Raw genomic sequence first — 19582 nt, forward strand, 5'->3', positions numbered from 1 at the left:
TGTAGGAGTGATGTCCGGAAGAACAATCAGAACAGAACTGTTACCATGACTTCAAACTTAAAACAATTCGAACACTCTGGAAGCATTATTTGATGAAAGCAGTGGTTATCCAAAGTAGACATTTGAATTATGGATGAAGGCTAGAAGGCTACTCCTAAAAACAGAAGAAGTGGTGTGGTGTAAAGATGAGCGTGAACTGACTCGATTTGCGACCGGAAATAGCGTCCGATGGCGAACTAAGTTCCTTCATCGGACGATTTCGCCTCATCGGATCACGCCCGACACGTCGGACACTGACCTGATAGTCGACAGACACAAATCGGATTCCTCGGACTGTGATACGATACTCTTCGGTGGGTTACCGGAAGGGAGAAACTTTGGTTCCGATGAGTGACCGATGAGTCGGAAATCTCTGTGGAATGGGGGTGTTAACAACAAGGGTGCTTCATCGCCTCATGCCTCCCGACGTTACTATGTCTGCAAAACTGACAAAGGTTATTGTGAAAAAACCCGGACCGATGACCTTACGTAAACCATTTTCAATGCACGGCTCCTCACAGAGAAACAATAACCCCAAAAATCGTGAATGCATTTTGAGATCAGTTTTTTGTGAGTGTGACTTTTTTCCGAGTGACATTACCTCTTGTCTGGGAGAATGCCGCACTATCGATTGAGGATACAAGGAAGAATAGTGCCTGATGTAAATAATTTTTAAACTGTGGACAAAGTGGAAAATTCATCAACATAATAGCACGATGTAAGACTGTTATATTGTATATACATATATAATCTATTTGCAGTGAAAACGTACCGATGAATTTCAACTTTAAACAAAAAAGTAAATAAAAGAAAGTGAAATTAAGATTGCGAAACCTCATAATTTTACCTTGCCAATTGAACATATAAATCTCAGAATTTTATTCTACTTAGGATAAAAGTTGTTTGACAAACTATCATAGATTCAAATCGCTATTATTGGTTTGTATTACAAGGGGATAAGCTCAGCAGTTGGAACAGTGAAACAAATGCACGTGCGGTAGGTGATGAGCGTTAACTTAGACCAACCCTACTTGTTCTCGGTGTTTCATTTAATGTGTATACCCCTGGTAATACCATATGGCCAAATAATGAACACATAGTATTCAAATTTTAGTATCTGAAGTACCATCCTCCACGCCCTCCCAGCAGCTCACTGTCGTAATGTATTGTGTCGTCTGTCACGTGATCAGGGTACACTGCTTTCAGAACACCCAACACCCCCTCTTCTATCAGTGGAAACTCCTTTCTCGGTGTATATCCATCCCTCACAGATCTGCACACTGTCACCACTTTAGGGATGAAAGCTTGTGTCAACATTTCTTTGAGATTTCTGGAAGTAGTTGCGATTTCCTGTTCATTTGTACTATGAAAAATTACCCGTTTGCTGTTTGGTCCGTTGCATCCTTTACAGAGAATCATTGCGTCATTACGATTAAAATTTGATGATCTTGGGGACGCGTACATGCAAACGCCAATGCTTGCTATATGTTGAAGTTGTGTGTCAGAACATCGTGACAGACGCTCGACAAGGTTCTCTAGCATGACCAGTGTCGACTCTTTAGGAAGACACATGATATCTTTCGTTGTTGTCATATCTGGCATCAAGGCTAATACTGCTTCAGTGAATGCATGGTTAGACTCACATGTCTCTTCTCCTAGTCGGCCACTATGGCAACGTTTAAGTGTTTCTTGCACAGCTTTGAGAAGTTTCTGAAAGTATCTATCAGCTTTCATTTCATCCTTTGCATTGTCAGTACACAAAATCTTTCCAACATAGAAGGACAGACCTTCAATGTCGTCCTCATTCATCCCAGCATCATACAGAGGTGCGGACACAGCTTCACATCCATAAAAGTCCTCGTCAATGTCCAAGATGACGCTGTCACTCGCCTTGATCCAGCTGCCTGACTTAGCCAGCTCTATAGCTTTGTCTGTACTCACGATCTCTACCGTACCGCCCAGGGTCATATCTCGACACTTTTTTCGCTCTATGTTAAAGTATTTCTCATCTTCACCCTCATATTCAGCCCGTTGTATCCAAACACAAGAATGTTCGAAATTGATATAGTTTGACTTCATACAGTAACACGTTAACAATGCGTTTTCTTCTGTGTACATCAGCCCCACTTCCAGATGTATGGAGACGTAAGGCTTCTCCTCCTCACTGTAGGGTGGCCATACCCAGATGAAGCGATTTATCAACCCGGTCCCGGCAGCTGCCTTGAACACAATTTTGCAGATTAAGTTCATTACAATCAGTGTGATATCAAATAAGGAACACAGTTAGTAGTTAGTCTATGTTATAATATTGTTCAAAGGTTTCGTCAGCTGTAATTGTAAAACGAATTGGAATATGTGTGATTGGTTGATAAACGACGTTCATTTGACAGAAGCCGATAAAGGATTTTTGCTGCGCATGAATTACTTTGAAGTTAAATGGTAAAATTCAAGAGGTGCACTCTAGTTCGAATTAATATTGACTTTTGCCGAAACAGATGACATCGGGTGTCAAAGTCAAAATTTTGATGTAACCAATCTTGACCTCCCGATCCATTTGAATGAATGACAAAGAGGAGGGAAACTATTCGTATAGGTCACAGTATTGGATAACAGCAAAGTATCATGTTGACAAACAATGTGCGATTTACGTGCATTCCTCAGAACCTCTACTGTACAAGTTCAGGAATAAAATTTTGACCAGGTCGTGATGTTCTGATTTTATTGAAAAACTTGAAAGGAAAAGGTGCTTCCATGACATTTGAAGGTGAAGATACTTGGCATCGTCGAAGGAAATGAGGTAAAACTGAGGAGGAAGTTGGTAAAGTTTTCTTTGATTAAAGTAGTAAAAAAGTCAGATTCGTGTGCAAAGAGAAACTGATTAGTAAGGAGAGGGGCGAAATTACCCATTGGGACACCTGAATCTGAATCTCTTTCCCAAAATGGACGAATCTGAACTGAAAAAGTTGCGTATTTGTTTTTGAGTAGACATCTTTTCTGTATATTGCTGCAATAAAGGTACATTTGTCATGGACATGAATAGCAAACCGATCAAAAGGCGGGTATATGTGTGTGTGTGTGTGTGTGTGTGTGTGTGTGTGTGTGTGTGTGTGTGTGTGTGTAATAATACAGGCACACATACAGGCACACATACAACAATTTATTGATAAAAAAGGAGATAGGGTGCTGTTTTAATGGACATTTAATTAAAATAATAACCCAACTGCTTTACAGTACTGACTATGCTTTAGCATTCCCTTATTATGCTACCTGAATAAAGACATCGTTTTTCTCCATCATCAACCGAATTTCATGTTCATTTCTTGGCATTCTGTAGATAGGATTCCTGAGTCTGTTGAAGGGATCAGCACCGTCTGAGTGACCATCTATATGAAACTGTAAATTGAACAGGTGGTTACTTTGTGATGTCTATGAAAAGCTCGAATAATGTTCCTTAATAGTACTGAGTGTGTTTTGCATTTTATAAAGGCAACAAAAAATCATGAACGGAATAGATGTTTTCGTGATTTGAAGAAAATATTGAACCAAGTGTTTGTCTCAAAACACGGATGTTAAACAGCACATGACCCACACAGATAGAGAAAACGCAATTGGGAAAAAGTCAGTTATTTGCTTAGAGTACCTTGGTAACATAATAGATAATATTTCCTTTTTGTAGATGCAAAATGCTGTCGTCTTTATTGATCATCCCCTTCTTAAGAAAGTAGCCCCCAGTGATCGCTACTTACCAGGATATTCCCCTGCTTCGGTAAAGAACCTGCCTCGACCGCAGAAAACCAGTACAGGAGAGCTGATCGGAAGTGGGGTAAAAGCTGACATGACGAAAGTTATAATGCACGGAGGGTTAATGGTGCAACTTAAGAAAACAAACTTTTCTTTTTTTAGCCAAAATATTTATCATTAGTTCAGTTGTTTTTCAAACCTTAACGAGGTTTTTATCACGTCTTTCATTAATTTCGATTTTTGAAATGAGATGAAGCGAGAAAAAGTTGCCATTATGGGAAAATAATTGCAGTAAGAATTAAAAACTAGAAATATCGAGAAATATTTGAAATCGCAAAACATAAGAGAAAAAAAACAGCAGTCGAAATTACGAAAGTATTCGATATCACGAGAAAGACGAAGTCAAACTACGAAAATATAAACAAATCATTCAAGTAAAGAAAGTATAATATTTCTTTTAGGCTAGCAATGTGGCAGCATTTTGTATTACGTAATAATGGACATACTTCACTACTCATAACACAAACATTACCAGTAAGTCCGTTGTTGCGAACCTAAGAATCGACTTGGCCTATACTGCAAAAAATATTGCATCACAGAAACTGAACAGTTATAAGCTTACAATTAGGAACCTGCTGTGAAATATCACACAATCTGCTGCATAATGACAATTTCATCTCTGTTTTAATAATGTGTCTCCAAATCAACGTGCACCAAACTAAAACATTCTGAGCAACCTGCACGAATTTAAATATATGGATAATCACTTTATCATTATTAAGGTGAAGTGCTTCGTTTAGTTTCATGGAAGTGAGTAGGAAACGTTCAAAACACCCCCTACCTTCGTGGTGCTCTTCGATGACACTGACCAGAGCTCCTTCTGTGCCGCCTGTCTTTGTGTTTCCTGATGACAAAGTTTCTGTTCCATGACGATTGACCCTTCTCAGAATGTACAGCAACACCAGCAGGAAACACGTGCCAATTATCACGCCCTTCTTCTTGACAAACATTCTCATGGTGAATTCCCTCTGAGTTTCCAAATGAAAATGAGGTTATATTTTATTGCAAAAATAAATTACAAACTACTCAGCTTATAACACCACAATGTATATTAATAGAAGCGTCAAACCTCTCTCCATATTTTGAAAGAACTCTCTCCTAAAACCAGAGTCGATTTTAGATCTCTAACACATTATAATGATTAGGAGATTATTATACGAACACTTGTGTTATATTGATTATATGAAACGAGGTTATTTTTATATTTCACAAGCAATTGCTTAAAACAATATCGTAAAATTAGCAGCAGATATCAACAGAGAGGGATCAAGCACAGTATAGAAATTTCGGGAAACTTGTTAAGACGATATAAATGGGGAAAGCGCATGCCTCTAGCGTATTGCATTGCATAAAGACTAGGTATTACGTGAGAATTGTTTACACCCTGCTTGTCCAGCCAATGCATATTTTGGAAGCTTGGCCACCGTTGCTGCAAGGTGAGTGTTTATCACTGACTTTATAGCTATTATCACCGCATTTTTCAAACTGTGCTGCCACTGAATTGTGTGCTGCCACTGAATTATGTGCTACCACTGAATTGTGTGCTGCCACTGAATTATGTGCTACCATTGAATTATGTGCTGCCACTGAATTGTGTGCTACCACTGAATTATGTGCTACCACTGAATTATGTGCTACCACTGAATTATGTGCTGCCACTGAATTGTGTGCTGCCACTGAATTATGTGCTACCACTGAATTATGTGCTGCCACTGAATTGTGTGCTACAACTGAATTATGTTCTGCCACTGAATTATAGGCTGCCACTGAATTGTGTGCTGCCACTGAATTATGTGCTACCACTGAATTATGTTCTGCCACGCTGTAGTGTACTGATAATATAATTCCTTTCAGCAAATGGTTTGAATTTGTAAAGTTAGACATGTCATAACACAACTGCTAATTGTGTAAGGCCACTTTGTTGTGTTTTCGTGTAAAAAAGAATTCATTTGTCTATAAATGTCTTGACCGTCACATAACACAACATAATTCGAACTGTGTCTCCTCTGAGATCCGGATAATGTAAACGATACACTTATGTTCCTGAAGTGATATTTACATTACAGATTCGAATTTTTATGAATACCTTCTAACACCAGGGTACAATGGTGCAATTCATAAAATTGAATTCCCTCAGACGTCATTTCTGTCAACAATGCATCACGTTTAGAAATTCCTCTACATGTCTACATTAAAACATTTGTGAGGCGTGGAATGGTGTTGATACCTTGAGCAACAATCCATGACGTTTAAAGAATACATTTAAAGTGTGACGCTAGTGCTAGTAATTACCTTTTAACTGTACAGGTCTTAATATGCAATAATTGTGTAAATCGGTATCCACGTTTTGGATTAATGGGTTGGGTGTGTCATTATTCTGTAATGACAATATTGTATATTATATACAGGTTGGACATAAGTCACACATGACACATGTGATCTCACCCAAGGCAAGTGAGTTGGTTCTTAAATTGTCTCTGTTCACCTAGCAGTGAATGGGTGCCCGATGGAATTAGTCATATGACTGTTAACCTTCTAGCGCCTCACGGGCAGCTTGGGTCATCCTGGGCAATAATGTTTTAGCACCTTGAGCATGCACAAGTTGGTGGAAACAGGCGCTTATAAATAGCCAGTATTATCATTATTATTATAAGTACAGTTGTATAGAGATAGTGAGTGAGTGAGTTTTGTTTTACGCCGCTTTTAGCAACATTCCAGCAATATCACAGCATATCCATTGTATTTTTGTCATAATCCAAATATCTTCAAGTTTAAGCTCCTCATGATAACAGACAATGGTACACTAATGTTCAAAGTATGTAAATGTATGTTTCATAGCCTTAAAAGAAGGCAAACATCATTGAATGTGTAACTATTCTAAGTATGAAGTTGTAGTGAAATGTACATGTATATGGGCCAAAGGACTAAAGACGTGAATAAACACACTTGACTGGACTTGACTTGGTATGGAGATAATGGACCTTTGGTAATATATATATGACCCGTGAAGGTCCGGGTTAGAATGAACCTTCAGTAACCCATGCTTGTCGTAAGAGGCGACTAACGGGATCGGGTGGTCAGGCTCGCTGACTTGGTTGACACATGTCATCGGTTCCCAATTACGCAGATCGATGCTCATGCTGTTGATCACTGGATTGTCTGTTCCAGACTCGATTATTTACACACCGCCCGCCATATAGCTGGAATGTTGCTGAGTGCGGCGTAACACTAAAGTCACTCACTATATATATATATATATACACACACACATATATATATATATTTGTGACGCCAACTGTTCTAGACGACAATGACTTCATCCAATATGTTAAATTTTATATGTCTGTATCCTTATAAATTATGTAAAAATGTGAAAACATTTTGCAAACGCATACACGTAAACGTAGCTATGCGGCAGGGTTTCTTCTCCCTCTTGTCATACAGAACAGAGGAGAGTTTTTGTCAAAGAATATTTATGCACAGATTCACATTCAAAAGACAGATTCAGGTCATGTTCTTTTTCCTAATTTACGTGAAGGAACTGATTGTTCCTTCACGCTTCAGATTTATGAAGTTCCATGAGCATTTTTATCGTCTCAATATCCTCCAATCCGTTCCTGTGTACATCTATATCTCACTATCTCAAATACAACATTTCGACATTAGGCTAACAAATGCTATGGACAACGAAGACTGTATATGAGTTAACAACAAGGCAAGTTTGAAATCCCTCCATAACACTACATTTATATACTTGGTATATTTGAGGTGAAGCGCTTTTGAAAACTGAAACATCGTTTCACAGTCCTTCTCAACTACAGGTCTGATCGGATCGGATTCAACCAATTTCACTTTATTGTAATTTACCTTTTAGGACTGCGTTCTTGTTGGTGTTTTCCTCCTGCGGGTTGTATCCAGAATGGAGACATTTGCTGCGCCTTGGCCAACAATGTAAAATTGACATTTTCTTAGTGAAATGTGTTTGTGCGTCCAATCGAATAGGACCGTAACATCTGCTGTATTAACAGATTTGTTTTGTACGATGTTATGATGAACCAGCAGTTACCGATATATCTATGCATATTTTCACACTAAATCGTGATTTACAGTCCAACCACGATCATGATGTGCTGGTGTGTGGAGGAGATTTGTGATACTGGCTACAATGCTACTGGAGCCTGACGATTTTCTTATGTTCGAACTCTTGATATGGTCTTGTTATTCATAAACGTGTGAGGGAACATGGCTATGTTCTTCATGTCACAGCCTTCATTTCTGAAGGTCAAGGAGTGAGTGAGTGAGTTAATATTTAACGTCACATCGGCAATATTTCAGCCATATCGTGACGAGAACATATGTGACATTGAAATGGGAGATATTAATATTACAAAAAACCTGTCGACGAAGGACAGTAAAACAACAATATCACAATTACAACTAAAACTAGTATGGAAAGTTAAAACTGATAGCACTATTTAGACAATACAATATTAAAACTGGCTATAGGTCGCCAACAACTAAAGGTAGATCACCATACTAGGAACCATGGGGACTTACATTAGTTTTGCTACCTCTGAAGGTCAAGGAGATTGAGCCGGTACACCTACATCAGAATAAACCACACTCAGGACAACGTTTATGTTGCCTTTCTGTTCCATCTCTGTCATTGCAATGGAAACTCATGATCTCGTCCAGCAAACCGGGGACGCGTAATGTGTAAGCAATGGAAGCAGTCCACGCCAACATGATAGGTCGCTTGGCAATATGGCGGCTAAAGAATCTCATTTTGATATTTTGTAGGTAGATTATGTAAATATATTGTAGGGTTTTCGTCCAAATCGGATTCTCCCGAGAACAAAGCATTGATTTAGACAAGTGTATTGCGTCATAGTGCTGTGACGTCATGTAGAACGTGAAAAACGTGACATTTCTAACACCTGACGAGGCATAGTCCCAGGGTCCCGATCCACAACGCGTTCGTAACGCTACGAGCTATCGTAAATATATAGTTTAACAAAGGATTGCGAATGACGTAGTGATACAAACGCTTTGTGGATAAGGACGTTGATTGCTACTGCCTCCCCTTGGGTCACACACTCAACTAATCCATAAACAACACAATAGCTGATCAAATGCACGAAGAAAGACTTTACTGACACCGATTGTTTACATGACACATAACACACACAACAAAACCGCATTAACAACATCAATCCATGATGGAATCGAGACCATAAACACTAGTGGCTGGCGCCTTCAGTAAACATTAAACTATTGGTGAAGAGGGTGTGGTCGATTATGCGTACTAGAAATCTCAGGTTCGACCAGTCCAATTGAACCTGACTACCTTTCGAAATATCCCATGCACGTGGGTTTCGCCAAAGTGGCACAGACCGGCTTACTTCCAGCTTTTCTCTCACCCCCAGTTGCCATTCCGTGATAAAGCAATGCAAAACTGACCATAGACTTAGTCCTCATTGGTTACAGCGTACGCTCGTCAAGCTGAAAACACGGGTTTGATTACCCACATGGCTTCTTTCGGGACTTGGTCAGAGAAACCATCGTATGGGTGTGATTTCTTTAACGCTACTGTCAGAAATGGTTTACTAGCTGAATATGGATAGAGGAAACGGCGACTACAAACACTAACTGAAAATTAATCAACAGCTGGGTCTTTTTCAAACCAGCATTATGACACAATGCCATCGCACAAACTGAACGTTTTAGTATTGCAACACACAGACACGTGCATACACGTAAATATTTATAGATATTGTATCGATAAGATTGCAACAGGTACCTATATGAAGATTAATTGTTCAACGGTTGTATCTGGAGTACCAGCCTTCACGTCCTCCCAGCAGCTCACTGTCATAATGTATTGTGTCGTCTCTCACGTGGTCTGGGTACACTGCCTTAAGAGCACCCAACACCCCTTCTTCTATCAGTGGAAACTCCTTCTCGGTGTATAACCATCCCGAACAGACCTACACACTGTTACAACTTGAGGGATGAAAGCTTGTGTTAACATTTCTTTGAGACTTCTTGAAGAAATTGCGATTTCCTGTTCATTTGTACTATGATATAACACCTTATCGCTCATTGGTCCATTGTATCCGGCACAAAGAATCATTCCGTTATTTCGATTGAAAGTCGTTGATCTTTGGGACTCGTACATGCAAACACCAATGCTTGCTATATGTTGAAGTTGTGTGTCGGAACATCGTGACAGACGTGCGACAAGGTTCACTAACATGAATAGGGTCGACTCCTTAGGAAGACACATAATATCTTTTGTTGTCGTCATATCTGGCATCAAGGCTAATACTGCTTCAGTGAATGCATGGTTAGACTCACATGTCTCTTCTCCTAGTCGGCCACTGTGGCAACGTTTAAGTGTTTCTTGCACAGCTTTGAGAAGTTTCTGAAAGTATCTATCAGCTTTCATTTCATCCTTTGCATTGTCAGTACACAAAATCTTTCCAACATAGAAGGACAGACCTTTAATGTCGTCCTCATTCATCCCAGCATCATACAGAGGTGCGGACACAGCTTCACATCCATAAAAGTCCTCGTCAATGTCCAAGATGACGCTGTCACTCGCCTTGATCCAGCTGCCTGACTTAGCCAGCTCTATAGCCTTGTCTGTACTCACGAGCTCCACAATACCGCCCAGGGTCATATCCAGACAGCTTCCCCGATCTATGGGAAAGGGTTCAATACCTTCAAGCATACGTCTATTCACTTTGGCTATATTACATGGATGTTTTATTTGGAAATAGTCTGACTGTAAGCAGTAACACAGTTCGAGTGCTGGACGGATCCCCTCGTCTTGGTACATGAACCCGACTTCCAGCTTCATGGAGACGTAAGATTCATTTTTCTTATGAAACCAGCCGCCAACATCAAACTTTGGCCACACCCAGATGAAGCGATTTATCAACCCGGTACCAGCAGCTATCTTCAAATAGAATCGACAAAACCCTTTCCACATTCATAAAAGCTCTGCTAAAACCAGAGGCGATTAACAATTATGAGCATATATTTCTTTCAGCAGTAATACAGATGTACGATGTTGTTTGTAAACAAATCTAGTCAGGACAAGACAATCCAGTGATTGTCGAATACATTCAATGTTCAGTTAAATTAATTAAAATAACAACAAATAGTGATAATTAATGCGTTCCTCAAATGTTAATACTCAAGCTCAAACGCCAACCTGAAAGCTACTGCTGAAGAGGCTATGTTTGTTTCTAGTCGCAATGAAACATAGAACATACGATAAAGTGTGTTACTTTGTTATAACTTTATGTTTCCTGTTACCTGAATAAAGATATCGTTTTGCTGCATCATCAACTTAAGTTCATGCTCATTTCTTGGCATTCTGTAGAGAGGGGTCTTGCTCCAGTCATCGGGGTCACCAGCGTCTGGGTGGCCGTCTATGTGAAGCTGTGAATTGAACAGCTTGTGGTTAGCTTATGATGTCAATGAAAAGCTAGACTAATGTCTCTGACTAATCATATATGAATTTTACATACTGAAAAGGCAGCAAAATATCATTAACGCAGTAGATCTTTTCGTGATTTGCATAAAATATATTTAGTTTACCAACAACATTACAAGTTTTCCTTAAACAGCACATAACCCACACACCGAGAACACAGCATTGGGAGAATGGCAGTTATGTGCGTGGAGCATCTTGGTGCATATATAAACTGGTGAACTGGTTAGACGGTCAAGTCTGTGTGAAACTGTGAACTGAACAACTGGTTAGCAGGTCAAGTCAGACATGTCCTCTGTGTGAAACTGTGAATTGAACAACTGGTTAGACGGTCAAGTCTGTGTGAAACTGTGAACTGAACAACTGGTTAGCAGGTCAAGTCTGTGTGAAACTGTGGGTCGAACAACTGGTTAGACGGTCAAGTCTGTGTGAAACTGTGAACTGAACAACTGGTTAGCAGGTCAAGTCAGACATGTCCTCTGTGTGAAACTGTGAATTGAACAACTGGTTAGACGGTCAAGTCTGTGTGAAACTGTGAACTGAACAACTGGTTAGCAGGTCAAGTCAGACATGTCCTCTGTGTGAAACTGTGAATTGAACAACTGGTTAGACGGTCAAGTCTGTGTGAAACTGTGAACTGAACAACTGGTTAGAAACCGGTCTCAAGTCAGACATGTCCTCTGTGTTCAGCAGATTTCACATGTTCTCGTATATTTAAGAGATGGTATTGTGGTATTGCAGTATGTTGAGGTTTATAACAGACTGTCACATGTTCTTATTATTGGATATTCAAACATATCTGGGAACATGGACATTGTTTTCTTGTTCATGAAACAACATTAGTCCCAAATTTATGTCTCCTTACCAGGATATTCCCCTTCTCCGGTAAAGAACCTCTTTTCGCGGCAGTAAACCAGTATAGAAGAGCTGTTGGAATTAAGATAAACAATGGAATGATGCAATGGATAAACACGCACAATGACTACTAGAATTGCAAGCAACATTGTTGTCAATTGGAGCAGAGGGTTAATGTATCGAGAAAAATCTAGAAGTGTACAATATCCAGAAAGGTGAAATTTAAAAAACCCAATCTTCTTGTGCTGCTGTAAATTCTCCATAACATATCATGGAACTCCACAATATCTTACTTTCGGGGGCGGTGGGACAGCCTACATGGTAAAGCGTTCGCTCGTCACGTCCACCACCCGGGTTCGATTCCCCACATGGGTACAATGTGTGAAGCCAATGTCTGTTGTCCCCCGCCTTGATATTGTTGGAATAGTGCTACAGGCGGTGTAAAACTAAACTCACTCATTCACGCTTACCTTCGTGGTGCTCTTCGATGACGTTCACCAAGGCACCGTCTACGTTGTTTGCTTTGGTGTCTGCGTTGTTTGTTTTGGTGTCTACGTTGTTTGTTTTGGTGTCTACGTTGTTTGTTTTGGTGTCTACGTTGTTTGTTTTTGTGTTTCCCAGTGCTGAAATACGCTCACCAGGATGACTGCTCTTTCTCAGCATGTACACCATGTACACAAACACTACGACGACGCACGCCCGAATCGCCAATACCATCTTCTTTTTCAGCCTGGTCATTGTGAACCTGGTGTGATGAGGAATAATATAAGTTACGATTCGAAAAAGGGGGTCTTCACAGACATCGTGTTGTATTTTACGACATCAACACCAACTGATGAAAGACGATAAACTCATTTCGGTTGTAGGTAACCAGATGAAATAGATAGATTCAGATATACAGAGTATAAATATGTCATTGTATGCGTCGCTTTAGGTGGGATACGCGTGGCTCTATCTTCAGTGCAGAGTAGCGTCCCTTAGGTGCGCCAGTAGCCTATGATATGGGTTAGGTCCCGATGATTATGATACCAGCACAATGGCAACGTTCGTAAGTATCACCAAATTGTAAACGTCTTCTGGGTTTCCTGCTACATCGTGAGGGATATAGCCGAAACTATAAATAGCGACCTTGAGATCATCAAGTATAGAAGTCGCATAGCCGGTTTGTCAGGGATTAAACGCACATACAACATGGACGTCTTATATGTTGGTTCGGCGACTAACGGGATCGGGTGGTCAGGCTCGCTGACTTGGTTGACACATGTCATCGTATTGCGTAGCACGATGCTCATGATGTTGATCACTTGATTGGTCCAGACTCGATTATTTTCAGACAGCCGTCATATAGCTGGAATATTGATGAGTGCGGCGTAAAACTAAACGCAATAATCTAGTCTGGACCAGAAAGTCCAGTGATCAACAGCATGAGCATCGATCTGCGCAATTTGGAACCGATGACATGTGTCAACCAAGTCAGCGAGCCTGACCACCCGATCCCGTTAGTCGCCTCTAACGACAAGCATAGTCGCCTTTTGTGGCAAGCATGGGTGCTGAAGACCTATTCTACCCCGGATCTTCACGGGTCATAAGAGCAAGAAATAATACTTGTGACAGATATAAATATATGTGACAGAGATTTATAAACACTTGCTTATGAAAAAACCTTGGAGGATCAATGCATTTTGATTTTAGCAGAGGTTTCTCATGGTTATGTAAAAGGTTGTGTTGCTTTTATTGTTATTGGAAAAACATACCTCACAGTTTCTTATTGATATTCCTAGATATATTATTACCTCATAATATGCTTTTCTATTATAGTCCTAAAAACGGATCACTCTATCACACAATACAAGTATGACGCAATCGGTAGAGAACATAATGTATCTAGTTTAAAATATGATCGGCAAAACCATTTCCATAATCATAAGAAATATGTATTGAATCAAGCCCTCGTGTTAAATATTACAAGTCTCTATTTGTAAGACTGTACAAGAATGTTACAACATTCAAGGCCTCACGTTATAGCAATTACAAGTAAAAACAGCAGAGTAATTAACAGTACTAAGCATTTGCCCGTAACTTTATGTTACAAATATAATGTAAAGTACATCGTACACGTATATATTGTCGTGTCCGGTATACTAGGGACCATGGGGGCTTTTGCTACCTGCATGGACCCGAGCTAGATTTACTCCATCCCTTCAGATGTTGGCGATTATTGAGATATTTAGCCGAACATTAAAATAAAACATATATTCTACTATTAAAACAATAGTAAATTTAACGATACTTTGATTGAAATGGAACTTATGTATCACAGATGATAGAAAAGTGAGCGCCAACTGGAACAGGACAATGATTTTATGCAAAGTAAACCAAATTCAGCAGCTTTTCGGAAAGAGTTATTGCAATCAACCTTTTTACTTATTGTATGAAAACGACAGTTATTTTGATAATTTCAGAACTACTTTTAAAAGCTAGTATTATTTAAAGTGAGTGAGTGAGTTAAGATTTTAAGTCACATCGGCAATATTTCAGCCATATCGTGACTGTAGACAAGGTGTGAATTCACCATAAATACATATAAATTATATAAACCTGCCGACGAAGGACAGTAAAATCAACTAGAATATCACAGTATCAAGGAATAAAACTAACAACTCTCTCTAAAATTGGATTTCAAAATTAGGACAACAAAGTATAACAATGGGCTATAGATCGCCAACAGCTGAAGGTAGATCACCATACTAGGGACCATAGGGACATTACTTTTGCTACCTGCATGGACCCTAGCTGGATTTACACCATCCCTTCAGCTTTCAGCAATTTTTGACAATCAAGCCGTAAATTAAAAGAACATATATGCTACGATTAAAAATAACAGTAGGTTTAAATCTACCTAAAATGTTTTGGGACTTAAAACTTTTTAAAACTGAAACTTACAGACCTGTAGATTTGTGTAAGGTTGAAGATTTTCTCTGACAGATATAAGAATATGCGTTACTATACATTAGCTAATACATTGGCGCTAAAATATATAGAAAATCACCTGGAATTGAGTATGTGCTCATTGAAATACATATTGCTTCCCTGCTTTCGTTCACTAACACGGTTATTAAATGGATTTTTTTAGGACAATTAGTATCCCGTTCCATACAACGATAAAAAATATCCCCGGTTATCTCAGAGAATAGTTTTGTCCGTTTGGTTTAATACAAGGATGTATGCTGAGACCTATTTTATTCTAACTATTCATAAATGAATATGCCATGGTTCTTAAACGGATACATCTCTTTTCAACCATACTAGAAGTGTTAATGCAGTCATTTGCCGATTTGCAGGGAATGATGCTGACTTACAAAATTCTAATTACTTTTGTTACACAATTTTAAAATGATGCACATTGCCAGAAACCAACTTGTTATTTGTAAATGATCAAAGGCCTTCATGCAGAATAACGTATATGTATTCACTGAGTGAGTGAGTGGGGTAACCATGTGAAAACTGTGTCGTGGTATTTAAAAGTACCAGCACTTATTGCGACACAGGCCTGACAAGCTCAAAAAGCCACTCACACAGTAAGTAAATGGTTAATAATCTTGAAAATGACGTGCACACATTTTACACATCCTCACCTGTACATAGTAATCTTGAGCAGATTGCGCCAAAGCATGAAGTGTAAACTGGTTTATGTAACATCATATTCATGTAACATGTATCGAAGTCAGGTCCATAAAAAGGAGACAAATATGAGATTGTTAGATTAGCTGTGCACAGCCGGTTCCCGAGGCACACGCCCAAAGTATTCATCATATAATTTAGTTTTGACAGACGTCAATAAGAATGAAACTATTGGGATCAAGGGAGTGTTGAAGGATTAGGAACCTGTATGTTTATTAAAACATTTAACAAAAATGAATGTTTCTATATCAGAGCGACGTCTTTAAAAGTGCATCAGTCAGTATACGCTACAATTAAGTCAAAGAGTTTGATAAATGTGATTCCTGTTCCAGATATAACGTGAACAGACTATAAGTAACATATCCACTAACACTTTCATAAATACTTGAATGTCATCTCTGACGAACCAATGGCTACCAGAGCCTGTCACTGGATCTATCTAACAAATCTATTACACTACTTCTGATCCCCTACATAAACTATTAAAAAAATCACCCCCCCAAAAAAACACAATCACCAAAGGGACGGTGTAAAGTGTAAATCCTGCTGTGGTACGAAGCAGGTAGCAGATGTTGGCATGGTGATTAATTTTTTGTTGCTGGTAATATATACCCCGCCTTCATAAGGTATTGTTGTGAATATTTATACTGCACGGTAACGTACAGATTTGTGATTCTCGCGTTTTACTGTACAGGTTTATGTGTAGACTAAATGTATTCATTATTGATCCACTCACTTTATGGCTGTAAAAATGTCAATATGACCTAAACCAGCTTACTATCAATGAAACACATACGATAGTGCTTAACGAAAACATTAACATCACCTGTTGTCTGGGACAGCCCAATAAAACCAAAGTCATATTTGAATTTATATACGAGAAGCCCGTGTATTTTTACTACGATTGTAGAAATGCTCAAGTATGTTGTAGACTTTTAGAGGTATATGTACTGAAACGTCATTCAGGGGCGGTATCGCCGTGATATTCACCAGGAAAGGTAAACTGATCTGGAAATTTGCTAGAGTTTTCGGAAGAAAGTTTGAAGAAGATGTACTGACACTGTGCCCAGATAGTTCCAGATTATCTTAGAAGACATTGGACTGTTCCGCCAAGTCTCCTCATATGCTCCAGTAGAGTATCTGTTCTCAGACGGGTAGTGTAAGACAAAGACAAAACATGTGCCAACGTGGCAAAGCTCAAGTAGGGTTTAAGGCGGAATGGCGGGCAATACGAAGACTGTTCTTACGGACGATAACAGCTTGCCACCAAGGCGCATGTATCGCCCAACATGGTGGACACATGAGCTATTGATTTAATCTATCTATCTATATTATATATGTATATATCTATATATATTATATATGTATATATATACACAGAAATATATATGTATATGTATATATATATTATATGCATGTGTATCTATATCTGTATCTATATCTATATCTATCTATCTATATATAATATACAGACAGATAGATTAGCATTTCTATATAATTATATAAGGAGATCCTAAGAGATTTATTTTCATGTCTATGATGTACGTACACTAATAGCTCGAATGCTCTCGCATTTATGTAACTTATGTACATGTATCAGCTTTGGAAAAGTATTACGTAAAGAGAAAAATCTACATATGGTATACATAGGGCATATAAGGCAGGTATGTTTGCTGTACATGTTATATTGAAGACGTACTAATCACGCCAGAAAATGCGTAGTCAGAGACTGACTGACTGACTGACTGAATTTGGTTTTACGCCGGTTTTTCATTTGGACAACATTGGTAAAGTGACGTGGGTTATCTTATGTAAGAAATCTTCTGTTTTCACATTGTTATAGTTTTGTATGGTTAAGTCAGTCAGTTGGTGATGTAAGTTTGTTTTTAACTCAGTTTCGAGAAAGAAGTCTTAATATGTTTAATCAAGAATGGCATTCAGTAATACATAATAGTTCACGGTACGACTCTTATAGAATATACAAATCACTACTCCAGCCGGAGAAATATCTGTCGTTTTTAACATCAAAGAAATTAAGATATCCATTTATACGTTTTAGGTTAGGTTTGATCAACATAATGGTAAACGAAGGAAGACGTTTTTATATTGAACGATGCAAGAGAATGTGCCCATTGTGTAATATAGATGTGGAAAAAGAAATCCATTTTTTGCTTGTATGTCCTTTGTATAAAGATTTGCGTACGAAATATATAGCTGAATATTATCTACGTAAGCCACCTACATTAGCATTTAAACTACTTCTTTCATCAACTGACCAGCATGTAATAATAAAGCTGTCGTACTATATCAATTATGCTCTTATTAAACGTAACAATCTGATAAAAAGTGTTGTATGTTCATCGTATTTCAATACTTGTACATAATTTACTGCTTGTATCATGATTTGCTGTCTGGATCACTAATTACTACTTATTGCACCATATGTATAATGTATATGTATAACTCCAATGTATATGGGCCGGAGGCCTTTTGTATAATAAACATCTTTGACTTTGACTATATACACAGAAATATATATGTATATGTATATATATATTATATGCATGTGTATCTATATCTATATCTGTATCTATATCTATATCTATCTATCTATATATAATATACAGACAGATAGATTAGCATTTCTATATAATTATATAAGGAGATCCTAAGAGATTTATTTTCATGTCTATGATGTACGTACACTAATAGCTCGAATGCTCTCGCATTTATGTAAATTATGTACATGTATCAGCTTTGGAAAAGGATTACTTAAAGAGAAAAATCTACCTAGGGTATACATAGGGCATATAAGGCAGGTATGTTTGCTGTACATGTTATATTGAAGACGTACTAATCACGCCAGAAAATGCGTAGTCAGAGACTGACTGACTGACTGACTGAGTTTGGTTTTACGCCGGTTTTTCATTTGGACAACATTGGTAAAGTGACGTGGGCATCTTATGTAAGAAATCTTCTGTTTTCACTTTGTTATGGTTTTGTATGGTTAAGTCAGTCAGTTGGTGATGCAAGTTTGTTTTTAACTCAGTTTCGAGAAAGAAGTCTTAATATGTTTAATCAAGAATGGCATTCAGTAATACATAATAGTTCACGGTACGACTCTTATAGAATATACAAATCACTACTCCAGCCGGAGAAATATCTGTCGTTTTCAACATCAAAGAAATTAAGATATCCATTTATACGTTTTAGGTTAGGTTTGATCAACATAATGGTAAACGAAGGAAGACGTTTTTATATTGAACGATGCAAGAGAATGTGCCCATTGTGTAATATAGATGTGGAAAATGAAATCCAATTTTTGCTTGTATGTCCTTTGTATAAAGATTTGCGTACGAAATATATAGCTGAATATTATCTACGTAAGCCACCTACATTAGCATTTAAACTACTTCTTTCATCAACTGACCAGCATGTAATAATAAAGCTGTCGTACTATATCAATTATGCTCTTATTAAACGTAACAGTCTGATAAAAAGTGTTGTATGTTCATCGTATTTCACTACTTGTACATAATTTACTGCCTGTATCATGATTTGCTGTCTGGATCACTAATTACTACTTATTGCACCATATGTATAATGTATATGTATAACTCCAATGTATATGGGCCGGAGGCCTTTTGTATAATAAACATCTTTGACTTTGACTATATACAGAGAAATATATATGTATATGTATAT

The 19582-nt window shown here is 38.3% G+C and overlaps 2 protein-coding genes across 2 annotated transcripts; both read right to left on the minus strand.

Moving 5' to 3' along the window:
- Nucleotides 1–1089: 1089 nt before the first annotated feature.
- On the minus strand, nucleotides 1090–3409 carry LOC124275052. The gene is made up of 2 exons (XM_046710526.1): nucleotides 3307–3409; nucleotides 1090–2259 (listed from the first exon to the last, which is right to left on the minus strand). Exons 1-2 carry the CDS (start codon nucleotides 3364–3366, stop codon nucleotides 1150–1152), a joined length of 1170 nt encoding a protein of 389 aa, XP_046566482.1. The 5' UTR covers nucleotides 3367–3409; the 3' UTR covers nucleotides 1090–1149.
- A 5559-nt stretch (nucleotides 3410–8968) lies between these two features.
- LOC124275064 lies at nucleotides 8969–11538 on the minus strand. Its single transcript, XM_046710537.1, has 3 exons — nucleotides 11494–11538; nucleotides 11164–11289; nucleotides 8969–10801 (listed from the first exon to the last, which is right to left on the minus strand). Exons 1-3 carry the CDS (start codon nucleotides 11536–11538, stop codon nucleotides 9785–9787), a joined length of 1188 nt encoding a protein of 395 aa, XP_046566493.1. The 3' UTR covers nucleotides 8969–9784.
- Between the last annotated feature and the right edge of the window lie 8044 nt (nucleotides 11539–19582).

This window comes from Haliotis rubra, unplaced genomic scaffold (assembly GCF_003918875.1).
Source record: "Haliotis rubra isolate DU_JTF1 unplaced genomic scaffold, ASM391887v1 Scf198, whole genome shotgun sequence".
NCBI classification, from domain to species: domain Eukaryota; kingdom Metazoa; phylum Mollusca; class Gastropoda; order Lepetellida; family Haliotidae; genus Haliotis; species Haliotis rubra.

Coding starts and splice junctions, on each gene's coding strand:
- LOC124275052 (XM_046710526.1), bottom strand. CDS start 3,366: ATGCCAAGAAATGAACATGAAATTCGGTTGATGATGGAGAAAAACGAT. Junction 2,260..3,306: donor AAAACGATGTCTTTATTCAG/GTAGCATAATAA, acceptor ATTGTGTTCAAG/GCAGCTGCCGGGACCGGGTT.
- LOC124275064 (XM_046710537.1), bottom strand. CDS start 11,538: ATGCTCCACGCACATAACTGCCATTCTCCCAATGCTGTGTTCTCG. Junction 11,290..11,493: donor CTCCCAATGCTGTGTTCTCG/GTGTGTGGGTTA, acceptor TTCAATTCACAG/CTTCACATAGACGGCCACCC. Junction 10,802..11,163: donor AAAACGATATCTTTATTCAG/GTAACAGGAAAC, acceptor TTCTATTTGAAG/ATAGCTGCTGGTACCGGGTT.